Source organism: Meriones unguiculatus (genome assembly GCF_030254825.1).
Source record: "Meriones unguiculatus strain TT.TT164.6M chromosome 13 unlocalized genomic scaffold, Bangor_MerUng_6.1 Chr13_unordered_Scaffold_40, whole genome shotgun sequence".
Classification (NCBI taxonomy): Eukaryota; Metazoa; Chordata; class Mammalia; order Rodentia; family Muridae; genus Meriones; species Meriones unguiculatus.
Window position 1 is genome coordinate 930,723 of NW_026843649.1, and position 19,953 is coordinate 950,675.

Below are 19,953 nucleotides of genomic sequence, written 5' to 3' on the forward strand. Positions count from 1 at the left end.
TGTTGTGAAATACTATCTTCTGAACATGGCATGGCATTGCACGCATGAACAAACATGTAACTACACAAGACTCTCAACACTCCACATGAGAAAGGGAGTTCATGAGACTCCACCTCCCTAAGAAGCTACTGCCAATTAATAGATGCTAGAGGAGGAAGAAGCGTATCTTCAATAGTGTAGCCACTGGTGAGTAGCCCATTCTCCAGTAAACAACGGCTATACGTATATTTATTCAAGAAACCCTAATTAAACTTATAGTCACAAAAAAAACTAAAAGACATAAAAGCAGGAGAATTGTTGAGGACAAACAGGGATTCAACATGAGTCGGAGAGAGAAGTGGCAAGATAATGTGATGTGAAAATGAGCAAAATACATTATACATTCACACAATTCTCAAAAAATATGAAAGAGAGAGAAAATTTAAAAAGGGAAATACTCCTCTAAAGAATAAAAATTCATTCAATATAATGGCATGTTCCAAGTCTGAAAAGCACATAACATTTAGACTGAAAATAAAGTGGGTTCCTGCCTCACACTTAAGTTGCTCATTTACTACTTAAAGAATGAAGAAAAAACATTCTGTATTTAAGTTGTCATATTGTCTTCCCAACTCATGCCCCCTCTCCTCTCTTTCTTCCCTTTCTCTGCCACTCTCGTAACAGAATGAAGATGGATACAAAAATCATAATTAGACCATCTTTCTACAAGAGACACCATAGCATGAACAGACCAACATAATTCAGGTTTGGTTTTCGCTCTTGGGATTTTGGTACCTTTCAGGGTAGAATTTCTCAGGCTCTGGCCAGTGCTGTGGGTCATGTTGAAGAGCATAAGATGGTATCATCACTATCGACCCTTTGGGAATAAACACACCATCGATTTCAACATCTTTTTTACAGACCCTCTCAAGTCTATTAGCAATTGGGTATAATCTGAGGGTTTCATTCAACACCATGTCCAGGTACTCCATCTCCATCACACTATCATAGCTGGGAGATGCCTGAGAAGAAAGAAAAAGATTTGTGCTAAGATTTTCGAAAACTTTCAACTCCATCTGCTTTGTACTGGTGAGTTCTCTGTAGTGAAGCACAGCATCTTGGAGCATCTTCATTAGCACGACACATTTTAAATGGTTTTAAAACTTGTTTTGTTTGTTTGTATGTTTTAATCATTTTTATTAATTACAGTTTATTCACTTTGTATTCCCCTTGTACCTCCCTCCTTCCTCCCTTCCCAATCCCACCCTCCCTCTTCCCTGCCCATGTCCCTCTCCCAGTCTACTGAAAAGGGAGGTCCTCCTTCCCTTCCCTTTGATCCTAGTCTATCAGGTCTCATCAGGCCTGTAAGTCCATGGCCTGCTAAGGCTGTTCCCCCCTCAGGGAAGAGGTCATCAAAGAGCAGGCCAATCAGTTCATGTCAGAGACAGTCCATGTCCCCATTACTATGGAGACCACTTGGATACTGAACTGCCATAAGCCACCTCTGTGCAGGCGTTCCAGGCCATATCCATGAGTGGTCCTTGGCTGGAGTATCAGTTTCAGAAAAGACCTCTGTGCCCAGACTTTTAGGATCTGTCACTGTCCTTGTGGAGCTCCTGTCCTCCCCCACTTCTATCATAAGATTCCCTGCACTCTGCCCAAACATTGGCTATGAGTCTCAACATCTGTCTCAATACCTTGCAAGATAGAGCCTTTCAGAGGTGTGTGTACATGTTTTGCTACATATGTGTTGTACCTCACGTGGAATAATTGCCCACAGAAGCAAAACAGGGCATCAGATGCCCCATGAATAAGCTTCAACAGAGTTGACAGCTGCCATGTGGGCACTGGGACTCAAATATGGATAGAACCTCTGTAAGAGCAGCCAGTGCTCTTAACCATTGTGCCACCTCCCCAGCCCCTTACACAGCAGTTTGTATAACTATCACGTGAGGCTGGGAGGATGTCTCAAGTAGTGAAATGTCGGCTACACAAGCCTGGGGACCTGGGTTCAGACACACATCATTCATAAAGACAGATGCAGTGGCAGATATCTACAGTATTAGCAGTTGGGGGACAGAGGATCATTGGTGTTCATTGTCCAGATACCCTAGCCAATCAACAAACTGCAGGTTTAGTGAGCGAGCCTGTCTCAAAAATATATGTTGGAGAATAATTTAGACAAATACACACACACACACACACACACACACACACACACAGAATTGAATGTGATGAGAAGCTGTTTTTGATGATCTTTCCTCTTTCCCTTCCTACTCCAAGCACCAACCAGTCACCTTGTTGGGCAGAACGCTGTCGATCTCCTCCTGCAGTTTCTTCTGTATATCAGGGTGAGTGGCCAGTGAATGCAAGATGAAGGAAAGTGTAGTGCTGGTGGTATCATAGCCAGCAAAAATAAAGATAATTGACTGTGCCATGATCTCCATGTCAGACAGGGCTAGAGGTAAAAAAAAAAAAGATATCTCATGTAAGTCATGTCAATATGGACTATCACAGATGGAATGAGGAAAACCTAATGAGGCTTTGGTTTTCTTAGAGAGAAATATGGAGAAGCTGTTTGGTCACCCTGAACCTGTTATCATTATGACATCCGAGTGACACATCCAGAGATGAGGGAGATCACTTCAGCCAGGTTGTCCCAAGGTGTGTGCTATGTTACTCATGGTCACCATTGGGCAACTTCGAGATATGGGATTTCTGAGACTCATAACCAAACTTTGGGCAGAGAGCAGGGAATCGTATGAAAGAAGGGGGAGATGGTAAGACCTGGAGAGGACAGGATTTCAACCAGGAGAACCATAGAACCAAAATATCAGGGCACACGGGTCATTTCTGAGACTTATAATCCAATCAAGAACCATTCATGGATATAACCTAGAACCCCTGGTCAGATGTAGCCTATGGCAGCTCAGTATCCAAGTGGGTACTCTAGTAAGGGGAACAGGGACATTCTCCAACATGAACTCAGTGATAGACTCTTTGAACACTCCCTCCTGAGGTGGGAGCCTCCTTGTCAGGCCACAGAGGAGGACAATGTAGCCAGTCCTGATGAGACCTTATAGACTAGGGTCAGATGGAAGGAGAGGAGGTCCTCCCCTATCAGTAGAATTGGAGAGGGGCATGGGAGGAGATGAGGGGGGAAAGGTAGAATTGTGAGGGAATGAGGGAGGAGTTACAACTGGGATACATAGTGAATAAACTATAATTAATATAAAAAATAAAAATTTAATTTAAAAAAGGGATTTCTTATTTTTACGATTTAATTTTATTTCATTTGTGTGTATCTTTGTGTGTGTTTATGTAGAAAGATGGATGCCACATAGGTGTCAGGGGTATGCCCATGGAAGTGCGAAAAGGCCATCTGATCCCTTAGAGAAGGAGTTATAGAAGGTTGTGCGCTGTCAGAGGTAGGAACAGAAAACTGATCTCCAGTCCTCTTCTTGATCTTAAGATTTTTTTTTTACTAATATTTATGTGTGTGCACACACATGTGTACAAGTGTCCATGTAGGCCAGAAGATGGCATTGGAGACCATAGAGTTAGATTTACAGGTAGTTGTAAACCTACTGACATGAATTCTCTGATTCTGTTGTTGGTAAATTCTTTTTCTCAAATAGTATAAGCCCTTGCTTCTATATTGAAATGGGACTATAAGCCTGTTCTTTTTTTAAATGAATATCTATTTTAGAAATCAAAATGAACCAGAAGGGTTGAGGATATATAGCTCAGTAGATGGACTGCTGTGGAGTCATTCCCCAGAACATGCTTAAAGGTCATGCATTCTCAGGCATATTATGAACTTGAGGTCAACCTCTCCTTCAAACAGGGCCATGTAAAACTCTGTTTCTAAAAAAAGATGAAGTACAAAAGAAGTTAACATTAGCTGATCACATGAAAGGGTTTCAAGTGGACAAACTGGAAAGAATTTATACAAAAAAGAAACAGTGACTTTGAAAAGTATATATATATATATACATATATATATAAAAGTATATATATATGTATATATATATATATACATATATATATAAAAGTATATATATATGTATATATATATATATATATATACATATATATATAAAAGTATATATATATGTATATATATATATATATAACAAGTGTCATTTTGCCACCATGAAAGTAATGATAGTTTTAAATTTGAAAAGAAACATAGATGGAAAATTACAGAGATCGCTCAGTAGGTAAGAGCACTTGTTACACAAGCTTGAGGACATGAGTTTGAATATTCTGTCCCCATGTGAAAACCCAGGTGTGGCAGTACACCACTGTCACCCCAATGCTGTGTATCATTGGGACCTGCTGGCTGCCAGCTTAGATCTAGGTTTAATAAGAGGAAATAAAGCAAAGAGAGATTAGGAGAGATGTTTGGTGCCTTCTCTGTTTTCTGCATACACTACTTGGGTTTTGCACATGTGCACCTACTCGTGAACACACATACATACACCACACAAAAAAGATAAAAAAATATATAGGTAGTTTTTAAGTGTGTCAAAGAATGGAGAGAAGCAGCGTGTTTGTACAAAGAGGCTTTCCTTGGAAGCTACTTATTCATCAGGCAAAGGAAAAGTCAATATCTACCATAGATTAAGGTATAGAACACATTCATACTAGGGGTTCCCAGAATGCATCAGCACTGTTTGGGTACATGCCTCCTGTCTGGATGTTTAGACTCAGATGTCTAGGCAGAGTTTCAAGTCAGTGTGTGGGAAAAGACAGAAACAACACCTATAGTCTCCTGGATAACACAAAGGCATCTGAGGTCTTCCATTGTGACTACCCTTCACGTTTGGAACAGTTATGCTGGTGCGCTTTCAAAAAATTTCATGAAGATGGTAGCCATGTCTGCCTTTCAGCAACTTGACAGAAATATTCCTCTATCTACAGAAGCCTCCTTGCATATTTTCTGAGCAGCATGCCCACTTCCTGAGAGCTTCCCTGTGCATAGACCAGGTAGTCCTTGGTTACCTTTGTGAGACTCTGTGTCTTTGGAATTCTTGTGAGCATTCATTATCAGCTGGAGAAAATCCACTTGGTGCTGGAAGCAGAAAGAGTATTTACAAATGTAGAAGGTCAACTGATGAGGTAAGAGATGGATCAGGAGTGCAGAAGCTTTATTCTCTCCTTTCTGAGTATGTGACTCCCTTACACTCACAAGCATAGTTAGTGTCACTTGAGTCATCAAAGACCAAACTCACAAGTGACTAAACCAGGAAGCAATCCAGCCACCGTATCAACTACTTTTACAATAAATTACAAATAGATGCAGTTTTAAACAGTGGATTTTATTCTTTGCAAATGCTTTTGAATGACAGGAAAATAATCATTTTTATTTGTTATTAGAGAACTTCACACATGTGCACCATTCTTTTTTTCCATCCAATTCCTTCTATATCCTATGTAACATTTCTCCCTTCCTTAATAACCCACTGAGTTCAACTAGTGCTGCCCATATGTGCAGGGCTGTGGACATCCACTGCTACATGGGAATCCTTCCAGTGCCCACAGCCTCCATCCACAGCTATTAACTGCCAATAGTCACTCAGCAAGGGGCAGAACTAGGAGAGCTCCTCTCTGATATATGTTAGAGTTTTATGGTCTTGATCTTGTGCAGGTCTTGCACTGTGACTATTTTTTTTTAATTTTTCAATTCTTATGCCTGGCACTCTAGTTCTCATTCAAATTGCTATTCCTGGCTTATTCTCAATCAAAAATTTAAAACTCGAACTGCTCCTGCCCTAGAAAATATAAATATTCTCTGTCTTTGTCTACTCGAGCCTCCTCTATCTACCTTTACTGACAGATGAAGGGAAATACACAACTCACATGTTCACAGCCCAACATGTTTTCAAACCGTGGACCTCTCATGAGACCACCACTTTTTACCTTCTTGTTTGAATCCAGGCGGGTTTCCTTCATTTTGTACAAAAATTTTTTGAAAAATGCTAAGGAATCCTTTGAGAACATGGAGATATTTAACATCTCATATATTGGGGTGAGGAATGGAAAGAGTACTGGAAAGAAAAAAAAAATAAGTTTTAATGGACATGCAAGGTTCATCTAGAGAAATCAAAACACAATCCAAATAAGTCAGTGTCTCAGCCAGAAGCTGTTATCCCCCTAATCTTGCTCTCATACTGTGACTGTGCTCACTTTGTGTCACTTTCACACTGCTTCTTCTGCGCTTTGCAGCAGCCAGAACTGCAACTCTGACTCTTGTATTGAACTCTGTTCCTGTAGTCCTTGTATAACCAGAGAGAAAAGATGGGGGCTTTTGAGATGGTTCAACAGATAAAGGATCCTGCAGACAAGTGTGAAAATCTCAGCTTGATCCCTAGATCCTACACTGTGGAAGGACACAACCACAAGCAAGGTGAACATGTATAGACACACACAAACACACACACACAAGGACAGCTGATGATACACAGAGAAATCCTATCTCAAGAAAAAAAAGACAAGCTCAAAAACAGGTGACCACAACACAGAAAGAAAATCACGTAATGTTTCTCATTTCCCAGTTCTATACTATAATGAATAAATGTAAATATGTAAACAGGTGTAAGTGTGGATATCATATAATACTTAAAAGGAGACCAAGAGGATGATAGTAAGTGGAGAGGAAGGATGGAATGTAGGCAAAAGGACACATGAGCTGTATATGGAAATGTAATTAACAAGGAAAAGCATTAAAGCCCTAAATCAAGCAACATGTTAAATGGACCCAGAATATACATACATACACACACACACATATATATGTACATAAAGATACATATACATAAACACACACACAAAACACACACAAACACACACACATATACATATTATATATATATATATATATATATATATATATAGCCACTGTACATTGGCTGGAGACATGCCCCAGCAGTTAGCCTACTTTTGAAGAGAACCCAGGCTTCATTCCCAGCCTCCACATGGCTACTTTCTAAGGAGAAGGAGGTGGGTGAATGAGAAGAAGGATTATGTGAAAAGACAGAGACAGCAAGGAGAGATGGGGGCTATAATAAAAATGTAAAATGAATACATAAATAAAACTTTAAAAATAAAATATTTCCACACAAAAATTTTAAAAATAGGGTTACCTTTTATCTAAGCAATGATGATTCTTAATATATACCATGAAACATAAAAAAGTAACTATATCCTTCTATGCATATGTTAATAGCAATAAAATTCATGGCAAACATGTGAAACTAACTTCATGTTTGTCAATAGATACAGAGCATTTTTTGCTCATGGGTACAGCAGGTAGTGATGTTTGTTTCATTTACTATTGTGCTATATAAAAAATGCCTGCAACAGAGACCACAATCTATGATCCCATTGACGTGAAGTGCCAAGGATATGTAAATATACAGAAAGTGAACAGGTGTTGCTTAGGTCGATATGGCTTAGGTCTAGGTGAAGAATGATGGTCAAAAGAGCCAACACAGCTAGAACAATGTACTATACAGTCCTCATTGGCAAGGAGCCATGTGGTCCTTCAGTCAATGCAGATTTCCAAGTGATCAAAGTACACAGAATCAGTGACTGCTGAGTGCTCACCCCCAAATGGAGTAACTGTATCAACACCCCACCCTTCAAGGCTCAAGGAACATCCTGAAAGAAGGTGTGGAAAGAAAGAGCCAGCAATGGGGCATCTGCAGTGCCATATCCCAGGCATGGCATGGTCCACTCATGGACTGAACACCTGCATAAGATGAGGCCAATAATACTGTCCCATCCTAGCAGGCTGTGACTGAGTGCACTTGGTTACCAAAACACAGAAAGGGACATGAAATAAGGAGGAAAGCATGTTGGTGTGTCTGAGGAAAGTGGGAGGGAAGAGTTATGGGTGGGTCTAATCAGGATATGTTGTATTCCTATATGACACAGTCAAAGAATAAATAAAATGATTCTAAAACAAAGCCAGGAATTCTGGTGCACACTATAGTCCTCAGGAGGTAGAAGCAGGAGGATCACTATGAGTTCAAAGCCAGTCTGGTCTACACAGCAATTTCCAGGCCAGCTAGAGATACACAGTAAGACCCTGTCTCAAGATAAAATAAAGTTATAAAACAAACATAATGGGCTACATGTCTTTGAATGCACTAAAAACATTGAACTGTGCCTTTAAGAAAACTAATTACATGGCAACTAAACTACATTCCAGTAGAGAAGCTAGTTTTTGGGGAAGTGTGAAAGAGAAAGGCAGAAGTGACAAATGCAGCCACAGACAAGACTAATGGAGCAAAAGACAGAACTTTCTACATACCTACTGACAAGAACAATGGATCAAAAAAATCAAATCTTAAGAGATTCTTGGCTTTCTCCACAAAAGGATCATTTGGGTTGTTGAGGGAATCAACGTTCACTCCAAATGATGTGCTGGTGACCACATCCATGTTGTAGGCCCCAAACACTCTGAGGAGGCAGAGACATGGGAATTTAAGACAAGCAGCATGAAGCCTGAAATGGTTCATAGTTTTGGGACAAGAGAAACAAAGCCACCTCAGTATTGACCAAATGCCTTCCCATCCTGCCCACCATCTACCCTTGTGGCTTTCAGACCATCATGATTCTTCTTTTCAAACTGTGTATTTATCTAATATATATATTAGATACATATAATATACACATACATGTAATCTATGTATAGTATCTAAAGGTAGAGTATATGCAGCTAGGCCATGTGAGATACACAAGGAAAAAGACTCTCTGATGAAGTTATCCTCCCAGATAACCTCCCAGAACCACCTTGGATGCACCACCACTTACTCTTTAATAGGGACAGGCTTGCCTTTCTCTGCCTCTCCTCTCAAGTATTTTACCAAAATATCTCCATACTGTTCAATAATGGGGAACATCTGAGCACAAAGCACAAAAGCATCCATAGTTAGGTTTGGAGAGTCAGGTCACACAAAGATTTCAATCATAAGTCCTTTCAGTCACCTCTTTGAGTTTTCCACTGGTGAAGGTGGGAGACAGCAAGGCTCGGATTCTCTTCCACTCGTCATCCTCAGAGAAGAAGACAGCTTTTTTCATAATCCCCACTGGGCCAAAATTCTACAGTCAAAAAAAAAATGGTTTTGTGTAAGTATGGAACTTACCATGGTTGCAAAAGTACTGAGCAGATAGCACCATATTACAATTTGTTACACTGCTTACTGTTATACTGTTTACTATGGACTGAACTGAATGTTGGATGCAAAAGAGAAAAAAGTTTAAAATTTCAGCACTTCCTCACAGCCTATAAGAAATCCAGAGCTCACCAGGTAACCTGTTGTGGTTTCAAGCCTGTATATCCCAGGATTCTTTTAAACGCAAATCTCTCTATAAATTTAAATTAGGTCCAATGTTAGGGAAAAATAGGAGCAATAAGGAGCATGTGCCTCAGAGTTGTGAAGATGGCAAATGGCTTGGACACAGAAAGAAAGTGAACTTTGCATCACAGAGGTTCTCCAGTTCTGTCTTTATAACATAAACAGTGTGTGTGTGTGTGTGTGTGTGTGTGTGTGTGCACATGTAAGTGCTGGTGTACCTGCCCATGTGTGGTCCTGTGAAGACCAGAGGTCTGTGATCTTCCTCTATAATTCTCTACAGCACTTTTCTCAGGCAGGGTCTGTCACTGAATCTTGAAGGTTCTGGTTTGGTTGGAATAAGGTGACAAGCAGGCCCTTAGGATCTACCTGTTCCTATGCACAGTTCTGGATTCACACTTGCATGCTGCTCTGCCTTTTATGTGTATACTGGGGATCCACACTCAGGCCCTTTTCCCATTGATGGTGCCAGTAACACTTAAAAGATTTGATGTATGAGTTTTTAACAATTTGTTTTACTATTTTATGCATGCATGTATGTATGTATGTGTGTGAGTGTGTGTGTGAGTGCATGTACATGTGTGTAGTGTATTCAGAGGACAGAGGAAGGATTTGGATCTGGTAAAGCTGGCAATACAGTTGGTTGTGAGCTGCTGGATATGTAGACAACCAAGCTCCCATCCTCATTCAGAGCTTTCAGCAACTAAAACATCACTCTAGCTTCTGGATGGTTTGATTGATGGATCAGTTGTTTTTGTTTAGAAATAATGCTATAAAAATCCCTTTTCCTTAATTCTTTATACAGTGATAAAGAGACAAAAAGAAAATTTTCCCTAATAGGACCTTTCTTCTATCTTTCATATTTATATATATTTTTAATTTTTTATTTAACTTTTATTAATTACACTTTATTCATTTTGTATCCCCCCATGTGCCCCTCCCTCCTCCCCTCCCAGCCCCCCTCCCCCCCTTTCTGCATGCATGCCCCTCCCCAAGTCTACTGATAGTGGAGGTCCTCCTCTCCTTCTTTCTGATCTTAGTCTATCAGTTCTCATCAGAAGTGGCTGCATTGTCAGGGTTCTAGGTTATCTCCATGAATAGTCCTTGGTTGGAGTATGAGTCTCTGTGAAGTTCCCTGTGTTCAAATTTTCTTGTTCTGTTGCTCTCCTTGTGGAGTTCCTGGTATCTCCAGCTCTTACTATTTCCCACTTCTTACATAAAATTCCATTCACACTGCCCGACGGTTGGCCATCAGGCTCAGCATCTGCTTTGACAGTCTGCAAGGCAGAGGCTTTCAGAGGCCCTCTGTGGCAGGTTATATTTTATGCTAATGTGGAGTCCTCAACACACCCTTAAACTACAGTACTCAGCACTAAAGGAAGAAAGGAAAACAGCTTGACATGATGAAGGGCAGCTGCAAACAAGGCCTTCAGCGAACTTCACCAAATGACCAAAGACTAAATGAGGTCCAATAAGCTATCTCAAAAGGTAAAGGTGATTGCTGCCAAGCCCAACAACCTGAGTTTGATACCCAGGACCCACAGTGTGGAAGGAGAGAACCAACAGGTTTCCCCAGATAAAACAGTTAGATAGCCATGGTTTCAGAGAGAGGCCATGCATGGGAAGAGCCTAGATCCCCTCTTCAGAGGAAGCCCATTGGGGCTTCAGTTTCCAAGTGGGTTCTCTGGAAAGGAGTACAGGGGCTGACTCTGATGTGAACTCAATGGCCTGCTCCTTGATCACCTATCCATGGAGGAAGATGATCCAGCGAGCCTTGGTGTGACCTGATAGACTAGGGTCAGAGAGAAAGAAAGGAGGTCCTCCCCTATCAGCGGACTAGGGAAAGAGCATGGGGGAGAAGAAAGGGGGTGCAGGGACTGGGAGGAGATGAGGGATGGGGCTACAGCAGGAATACAAAGTGAATAAATTGTAATGAATAAATATATAAATAAAATTATATTAAAAAAGAGAAGTGGGGACATTGAAGTAAATAGTATCCTGCATAGAAAAATTAACATAAATAAAACCATAGATTTGAGATCAAATCTCAAGAGCAAATCTATGTGCATGTGATAGGTAAACAGTCATGAGATTTGACACCTAAGAGCACAGTCCATGAGAAGGAAAATGGATAAAAAAAAGGCAAAGAGAAGACAGGCTGTACACAACAGCTAATGGGCTCTAGAGGGAGCTGTGTGGTCAAGGAGGTTCTCTGTATTCTGAATGTTTGACACCACAAAAATCAATACCATACAGACATAAAAAAGGACTTGTAAATGGGAAATGTAAATTACTCTAGATGACAAGTGTCCACCTACAACTAGATTACAATGCCATAGTATATTTAAACTTACTCAACACATTCCTATTAGCAATACTAATACCTAGACCCTGCTTGTACATTATTATGGAAGCCACTTGAATCTGTATTTATTTCATTTTTAAGTAAGTAAAATATAAAGGTTTAAATTATGAAAAGGGGAGGTTGTGGAGATGACTCAACAGTTAAGGGTGCTTCCTGTTCTTCTGGAGGATACAGATTTGGTTCCCAGCACCCCTGTCAGGCAACTCACAACTGTCTGCAACACCAGCTCCAGGGTATGTCATACCTTCTGCTGGCCTCCACAGGAACCTACACACATGGCATTCGCTCACATATCCATACATATGTAACTGTAGGCGTAAGGTTGTTGTGTAATTCAAATACTGACTTCTGTACTCCCCCATATCTGGTTGCCATCCTTGTTCTGAGAATCTCCTGTCTCAGTGCTATATAAACACTGCTCCCAATGGTCTTCTGATATGTCAAGGAAGAAGCTTACAGCTCATTGCTGAGCATGGGAGAAAACGGGGCAAGACTTCTACTAGCCAGGGAAGGAGGATTTAGAAAAGGAAGTAGGGGATGCAGTCACAGAGTAGGTTGAAGAGACATGAATAGAAAAAGCCGGAACAAGAAAAGCTAAATGCAAGTACATCTGTGATGTACACTGGGAGGAAGCCAAATTAGCTTAGAGGGTTAGAAATAAATTAATAACTTCTTAGCTATTGCATTGTGAAGCTTATTACTAAACAAATATAAAAGAGTGAATTATTTGTGTGATGTCTATATTTAGAGAGAAACTAAGAGTAACAAATACAGCTTTATAAAATTAACATTAACATATACCCATAAATAAATAAAATAACAAAATAACCATAAATAAAATAACAAAAATGATCATTTAAATTTTTTTTAATTAAAAAAAGAAGTTACGTACCCGCCGGTTTGTGAAGGCAGAATAGCATTCTTTCACTAGCACATTCCGGATCATCTCTGTGTCTGTGATGGCAAATAGAGGTGTTGGACCTTCAAACAGCCTATGCAAGGAAAACAGCTGATTAACCCAAAGTCAGGCTCTGAAGTGAGAGCTACACACAGACTTTGATTTTAATGGAGCATGACCCTCACTCTGGTTATACAACACACTGTCACAGGAGTTCCCAGGGCAATTCCCAGATTCTGACCTGGGACACAATGAAGTCTTTGTAAAATGTCATTCAAGACACAGTGAGTCACTTAAAGACAAAACAATTCTGAAAGACATAACTAGAAAAAAGAGGTGGGAATTTGATAAGTCTAAATGTCCATGTGTGAGAGTTGCCTATGCCATTTTCTGTGATTTTTGAATAGATAAAATACTGTGAGGAGCTGGAGAGAAGGTACCACAGTTAAAAGCACACACTTCCCTTGTAGAGGATCTTAATTTGGTTCCTAACACTCATATTGGGTAGCTCACAACCCCCTATAACTAGAGCTCCAGGAAAATCCAGTGTTTATGGCCTCCAAGTTCATTTGTACTCATGTGCAGAGACACATATGCACATGTATAATTAATAGTAATAAAAAGATATGTTTAAATATAAAACATTAATTAATAATAATTTAAAATAAAAATTACTATTAAATTAATATTAACAAATTTGTAATAAATAATTAATTATTTATTAATATGTACTATTAATAACCATAGTTATTAATAAATAATTGTTTATTTTTATTAATAATTATTTATTTTCCTTGGCAATTTTATTAATAATTAATTTTTTATTTTATTATTTATCGATAACATATATTTATCGATAACATATGTTTATCGATAACATATATTTAAATATAAATATATATTTATATTAATGCATATTAACATTTTATTAATAACTATTTATTTTTTATTTTTTATAATTATTTATTTTTATTAATACCTTTTTATTAATTTTTAAAAAATATTTATTTTATTATTTATTGATAACATATATTTATATTATATAGATATATATGAATATATATTTATAGTAATGCATATTAACATTTTATTAATAATTATTTATTTTTATTAATAACTCATCAATATTTTATTGCTAATTAATTATTTATTTTATTAGCCATTAATGATGTATCAATAAATATAGTTATTAATGACTAAATAATGCTAATAATTATTTATTTATTAATATGTTGTTAATTATTAAGAAATAATTGATAATATATTGATATTGAAATAATATTAATATTAATATTCCTCCATTGGTGGTGGGAGTGTAAACTTGTACATTCATTTTGGAAAGTAATCTGGAGGTTCCTCAAAAAATCATGAATAGCTCTATCTCAAGATCCAGGTATACCACTCCTAGGTAGATACCCAAAACATGCTCTACCATTCAATCAGGACATCTGTTCAACTATGATCATAGCCGATTTATTCTTAATAGCCAGTATCTGGAGACAACCCAGATATCTCTCAAGTGAAGAATGGATAAAGAAACTGTGGTACATTTACACAATAGAATACTGTTTGGCTATTAAAAACAAGGGTATTATGGAATTTGCAGGCAAAATGTAGAACTAGAAAAGGTCACCCTGAGTAAAGTAACTGAGAAGCAGAAAGACACTCATGGTGTGTACTCAATTATAAGTGGATATTAGCCATATAGTACAGCATAACCATACCACAATTCACAGACCCAAAGGAGATAAGTAACAGGGAGGACCCAAAGAAGGGTGCTTAAATCACACTCAGAAGGAAATAGAAGAGATATCAGAAGTGGTTAAAGAAAAGGAACAAGATAGGAGAGGGAGCATAGAGAGAAATGAAAGCAAAGATCAGACCTTGGGAGAGCAGAAGCAGGAGGACAGAGAGAAAATAAACAGAGTGGGGACATCTCTTTGACAAGCAGGAGACCTATGACAACCTAGTGGCTTCTGGGAGGATATGGGGATGATCTGGCTGAGACACCTAGTAGCAGGGGTTATGGAGACTGAAGAGGACATCCTCTTACTAGATAGGACCCCTTGTAGAAAGGGGAACACCATGTAACCCACAAAAACTTTGACTCCAAATTTACTCTACCTACAAGATGTGCAAGGATAAAGATAGAGCAGAGATTGAGGGAATCTACAACCAATGCCTGGAACTATCAATGATACTCTGCTGTGATCACAAATAAGTGCCCAGCATAGCTGTCTCTGAGAGTCTCCGCCCAGCAGCAGATAGAAACAGATGCTAAGACTCACAGCCAAGCCCTGGGTAAGGCACAGGGAGTCTTGTGGAAAAGTGGGGTGTGTGTGTGCAGAGATAGAAGTATCTGGAGAGGACAGGAACTCCACAAGAAGACCAAGAGAGCCAGCTAAACAGAGCCCAGAGCATCTGTGGAGACTGAAGCACCAATGAAAGACCATGCATAACTAGGCACCCTATACAAATATAGCGAAGGCATCACGTGGGTTTCCTAGTAAGGGAGTAATTCCTGTCTATGGATTATATTGCCTGCTTTTTGATCACTTCTGTTTGGTGGGGCTGTCTCAACAGGCCACAGGGGAAGAGAATGAGCTCAGTCCTTATGAAACTTGATGTGCTGGCGAGGGTTGGTAGGGGGCACTCCTTTACTGAAGAGTAGGGTAGGGGAATGGGGTGGGGAAAGGAGGGAGAGTGGGATCAGGAGTAGGGAAGGGAAAGGCTACAATTGGGATGTAAAAAGAAGAAATTAGTTAATTAATTAAAATAAATAAATGAAAAATTTAATGACGCACCTACATCAAATTCTCCAAGGCTCATATAATGTTTGGAAGACAAGGCAGAAAGAACATGCGAGTGAGGAAGTAGAGAGGAGAGCAGCCAAATGCTGACTTCTATATTCTTGAACTCACTGAAGCTGGGGTTACTCCACAAGGCCTGTGGATGATTTTACAGTCTTCATTCTAGCAGGAAGTTTAAGGTCCTGAAACTGCCTGAGTATTGACACACAGCTAGTTCCTGGAGGGAAAGCACAATGGCCCAGTGATACAGGCCCCTGATGAGGTCCATTCAGTCGCTGGAATTTACATGCAGGAATGAGGGAACTGACTGTCACAGTTGCCATTTGACCTTTACGTGTATACCACAGAACACATGTGTCACACTGACAAATAAATCAGTATAATAAAAAACATCGAAAAGAAAATAGTTTCTGAGGGATGACAAGGTATCATCTTCAGTGATGGACCATTGGTGAGTTGCTCATGGTCATGTAAATAACCTCTCACTCACTCATGATTCTGTAAGTCCAATTAAATTCACTGGTATGCACACACACACACACAAAAACTAATTTTTAAAATAAGCAAAATGTTTGCTATAAAAAACCATAGTAGGTCCAGGCATGGTGGCACATGTCTCTAATCTCAGCACTTAGAAGGGTGACTCTGACTGATCTCCAAACTCAAGGAAAGCCTAGTCTACATAGTGAGTTTCAGGATAGCCAGGGCTACATAAAGAGATCTTTGTTGTGGTTAGTCTAAAAATATTTATTAACCCACTATCACAGTCAATAAAAGACACAGACAACTGATAGATTTTAGAATAGCCTTATATCACCTGGGGCAAAGTAGATAGTAACCTTCTAAACAACCTTTACTTCCAAGCCTCAACCCAGGCTGCCTTCCACCCATGATTCCATAAACACTTGCATATTCTCTCATTTGTATCATTTCTTCCATCCATACCAACATGTGCTTCTTTAAAGCTAAGCCATGATAGCTCTCTGCTTTCTTCCTCTACCTCTTCCAGTACCTGTCTTTCTACCCAACATACTTCTGTGCCCGAAGCCCAAGAACCTTAGCCCATCTACCTCTTTCTTCCCTGCCTGGGTATAGGCATACTAATCATCCAGTAATAGATAATTGAAGAATATTCCTTAACATCCCATGGTTACAGGAGATAGTTAAACATTATAACAATGTCCATAGCGGGGCAGTAACCAGATCTCAAGGCACTGAAATAGCATTTGAATACATAACACATGACTAGTCCCCAACAGACACTGTTAGATAGATAGATAGATAGATAGATAGATAGATAGATAGATAGATAGATAGATGATAGATAAGTTATTAGGTCAGAGAAAAATGAAAAATCACTATCAATTGCCAACAAGCAATAATATTGCAAGGAGAAGTTCATACAGGGCCATTGGACAGACAGCAAAGCCTGCAGTTTGCATTGAATGATATGGTCTTTATGGGCTATATCAACTTAGTAGAGCCCTATGTTCAGACCTGTGGTTCCAAAGAATGGATAAGAAGAGATGAAGAGGCAGGTAGAGCCAGAGCCTCTTCCCACAGGTTTATGTCTCACAGCTTGATGACATTTGCTCCAAGGTTCTCACTAAACTTCCAGCATCAATGACAGAAAACGACTGCTGCTACTCGCTTTGCTGCTTTGTAGAAAGAACCATTAATGCCAGAGATTCGAGAAAGAAAGGTGTGGTTTTAAATACATTGTCTCTCCAAAGTCGATTTAATTCAACAGGACACAATGACGTACAGTCATAAAAATCCTAGCTGGTGCTGATGAGATTGGTCAACAGATAAAAAGCAGTTGTACCACGTCAGATGGACTGAGTTAAATCACCTGAAGGTACAAAAATTACTTCCACAATTGTCATCTGACCTACATATGTGCCTGATGGCATATGTCCCCCTTGGTTTGAAGTAAAATATCACAACAAAGTCTCTAACATGTTTTTTGAAAGCAATAATGGGATGACACAGATAAGGCCTTGGCAAATGATTTATGCTCTAGCATTAAAAAAAATAAAACTTCTGCACATGTAAAGTCAACAATAAAGTGAAAGTGTGGGCTTCTAAAGAGAAGTGAGTGGATGTGGCAAGGAGATAGTATTACAAATTTTCAGAGCGCTGAATGTATTTCATGTAATGAAAAGGAAGTTTCAGAAGAGGTTAGGACATTGGATAAAACAGCAAAACCTGTTAAAGAAAAACAGTGTGCAATGTTCTCAAGTTAATTAGAATTATGAGCAGTGACATTTAATGACATGTGAAAGCACCTTCACAAAAGAGATGTCCATTACTACAGTTCTGGGCTGGTATTGTCCTTGCACAAGTAGGGCACCTTCTCCTAAAAAGAGCTGACTTGATGGAACTTTCCAGAATACTCACCCCCATATTTTTCCATACTTTTTATAGCATTCCGCATCATATTTCCATATACCCTGCAAAGACAAACAGTATGAAATCCATTATTGTCCTGTATGCCCTGACTCTTGTGCAGCCAGAGCACAAAAACCTCAAATCCCATGAAATCAGGTTTATTGTCTCTGACAGAGAAAAGTTCTTCTTCAGAGATGATTGAAATATCACCAGCAAGATGTCTCAGTAAATAAAAAGTGATAGAGCAGCACATCTTTCTGTGGCCTCTGCATGCACACTCATAGACACAATCACATACACAGACACAAGATCCATACAACACACACATGGACATAAATTTGATGGTGATGATGATGAAAATGATAATGAAATTGTTTAAAGAATGTACAAGATAAGCATAGAACGTTAAGAAGAAACCTGAGCCAACAGCAACACAAGCTGTTGCCACATGTCCTTTTGATGTGAGTTCAGGAACATCTATCTGGAACAATGACCATGGAGCAGGTAAGTCACAAATTATCCACCTAGAATTAAAGTCTACATGGTATATACTCACTTATAAGTGCATATTACACATATAATGTAGGATAATCATACTAAAGTCTGTACAACTACGGAAGCTAATCAAGGAGGATGACCCTGGATATGATGCTCAATCTTCATTCAGAAAGGCAACTGGGACAGACATCAGAAGACGGGAAACAGGGAATATGACAGGAGCCTACCAGAGAGGGCCTCTGAGATACTCTACCCAGCAGGGTATCAAAACATATGCTGAGAATCATAGCCAAATTTTGGGCAGAGTGCTGGGAATCTTATTAAAGAAGGGGAAGATACAAAGATGTGGAGGGACAAGGAGCTCCACAAGGAGAGCAACAGAACCAAGAAATCTGGAGTCTTTTGTGAGACTGGTACTCAAAACAAGGACCATGCATGGACCTAAACTGTAACCCCTGTGCAGATGTAGCCCATGGCAGCTCAGTGTCCTAGAGGGTTCCCCAGTAATAAGAACAAAGACTGTCTCTGACATGAACTCATGGGATGGCTCTTTGATCCCCTCCTCCTGAGGTGGAGGCAGCTTTATGAGGCCACAGAAGAAGACAATGAAGTCAGTCCTAATGAGACCTGATAGAATAGGGTCAGATGGAAGGGGAGGAGGACCTCCCCTATCATTGGACTGGGAGAGGGGCATAGGAGAAGAGGGAGGGAGGGTGGGATTGGGAGGAAATGGGAGAGGGGGCTACAGCTGGGATATAAAGTGAATAAACTGTAATTATTAAAAAAATTAAAAATCAATAAAAGTCTGCATGGAACATTGAATTTTCATTAATTTCCCAGTAATTTTGTTTAATCATTCTTTCTCTAGTGGTTTTGCCTTTAATTAATCTTTAAAATGAACAGAAGAAAAAGATTTCACTTTATAGTTAAGTATCTGAGGTGACTGACAGCCATCATCCTGTCTCAGATATTCACAACTCAGACTCATGCATAGGATTCTGCCATTAAAGAAAGAGAAGCAGCTGTAGTTATATTCCAGAGGCACAGCACGTTGCCAAGCACACTTAAGATCCTGGATATCATTCTCAGGACTGCCAAAACAAAACAGAAGCTAAAATTCTGTCATTGGAAGCTGGAGATATGTCTCAGCAGTTAAAAGCACCGCACAGGTTCTGTGTTCCCAGTACTGATTTCCAGATTCTTACATGCATCTCTAACTCTGGCTCCAGGGAACACAGCACCCTTTTCTGTCTCCTGTAAGTACTACACTCACATGCACAAACCTGCACACAGCCAAACACAGATACACAAAAAAATCTTCTTACTATATGAAGCAATCATTACCCAGAACCCATAATGAAGCAAAATACTCTAGTTACTTTGGTTCTCAAGAAGAACCCAAGCATGCCATGAATAGTAAATGCTGGGGCTAGAACCATAGAAATAAGTTCAGAGGTTCAATAACTATGCAGAAAACTCCAGTATATGAAAAATCCCCCAAAATTGTTATATTGGCCTGTTAGAAATGGATGCTTCAGAAATAGTCAACTAAAAGAAAAAAAATGTTGAACATAAGCCCTGGTACAAAGAGGAGATTTTAAATCTAGTGCATACTTCAGTGTCCTAGAAGTTGGAAACCCCTTCAAG

General features: G+C 39.3%; 1 protein-coding gene across 1 annotated transcript in view; it reads right to left on the reverse strand.

Moving 5' to 3' along the window:
• The window catches only part of LOC132651174 (cytochrome P450 3A1-like), a 30,848-nt gene that overhangs the window by 8,583 nt on the left and 2,312 nt on the right, over positions 1-19,953 (reverse strand). The window contains exons 3-11 of the mRNA XM_060376440.1: positions 17,818-17,870; positions 12,602-12,701; positions 8,977-9,090; positions 8,803-8,891; positions 8,300-8,448; positions 5,905-6,032; positions 4,987-5,056; positions 2,277-2,437; positions 775-1,001 (exon numbers count right to left, since the gene is read on the reverse strand). Of these exons, the coding sequence (XP_060232423.1) occupies positions 775-1,001; positions 2,277-2,437; positions 4,987-5,056; positions 5,905-6,032; positions 8,300-8,448; positions 8,803-8,891; positions 8,977-9,090; positions 12,602-12,701; positions 17,818-17,870 (1,091 nt within the window). The remainder of the gene's footprint in view (positions 1-774; positions 1,002-2,276; positions 2,438-4,986; positions 5,057-5,904; positions 6,033-8,299; positions 8,449-8,802; positions 8,892-8,976; positions 9,091-12,601; positions 12,702-17,817; positions 17,871-19,953) is intronic.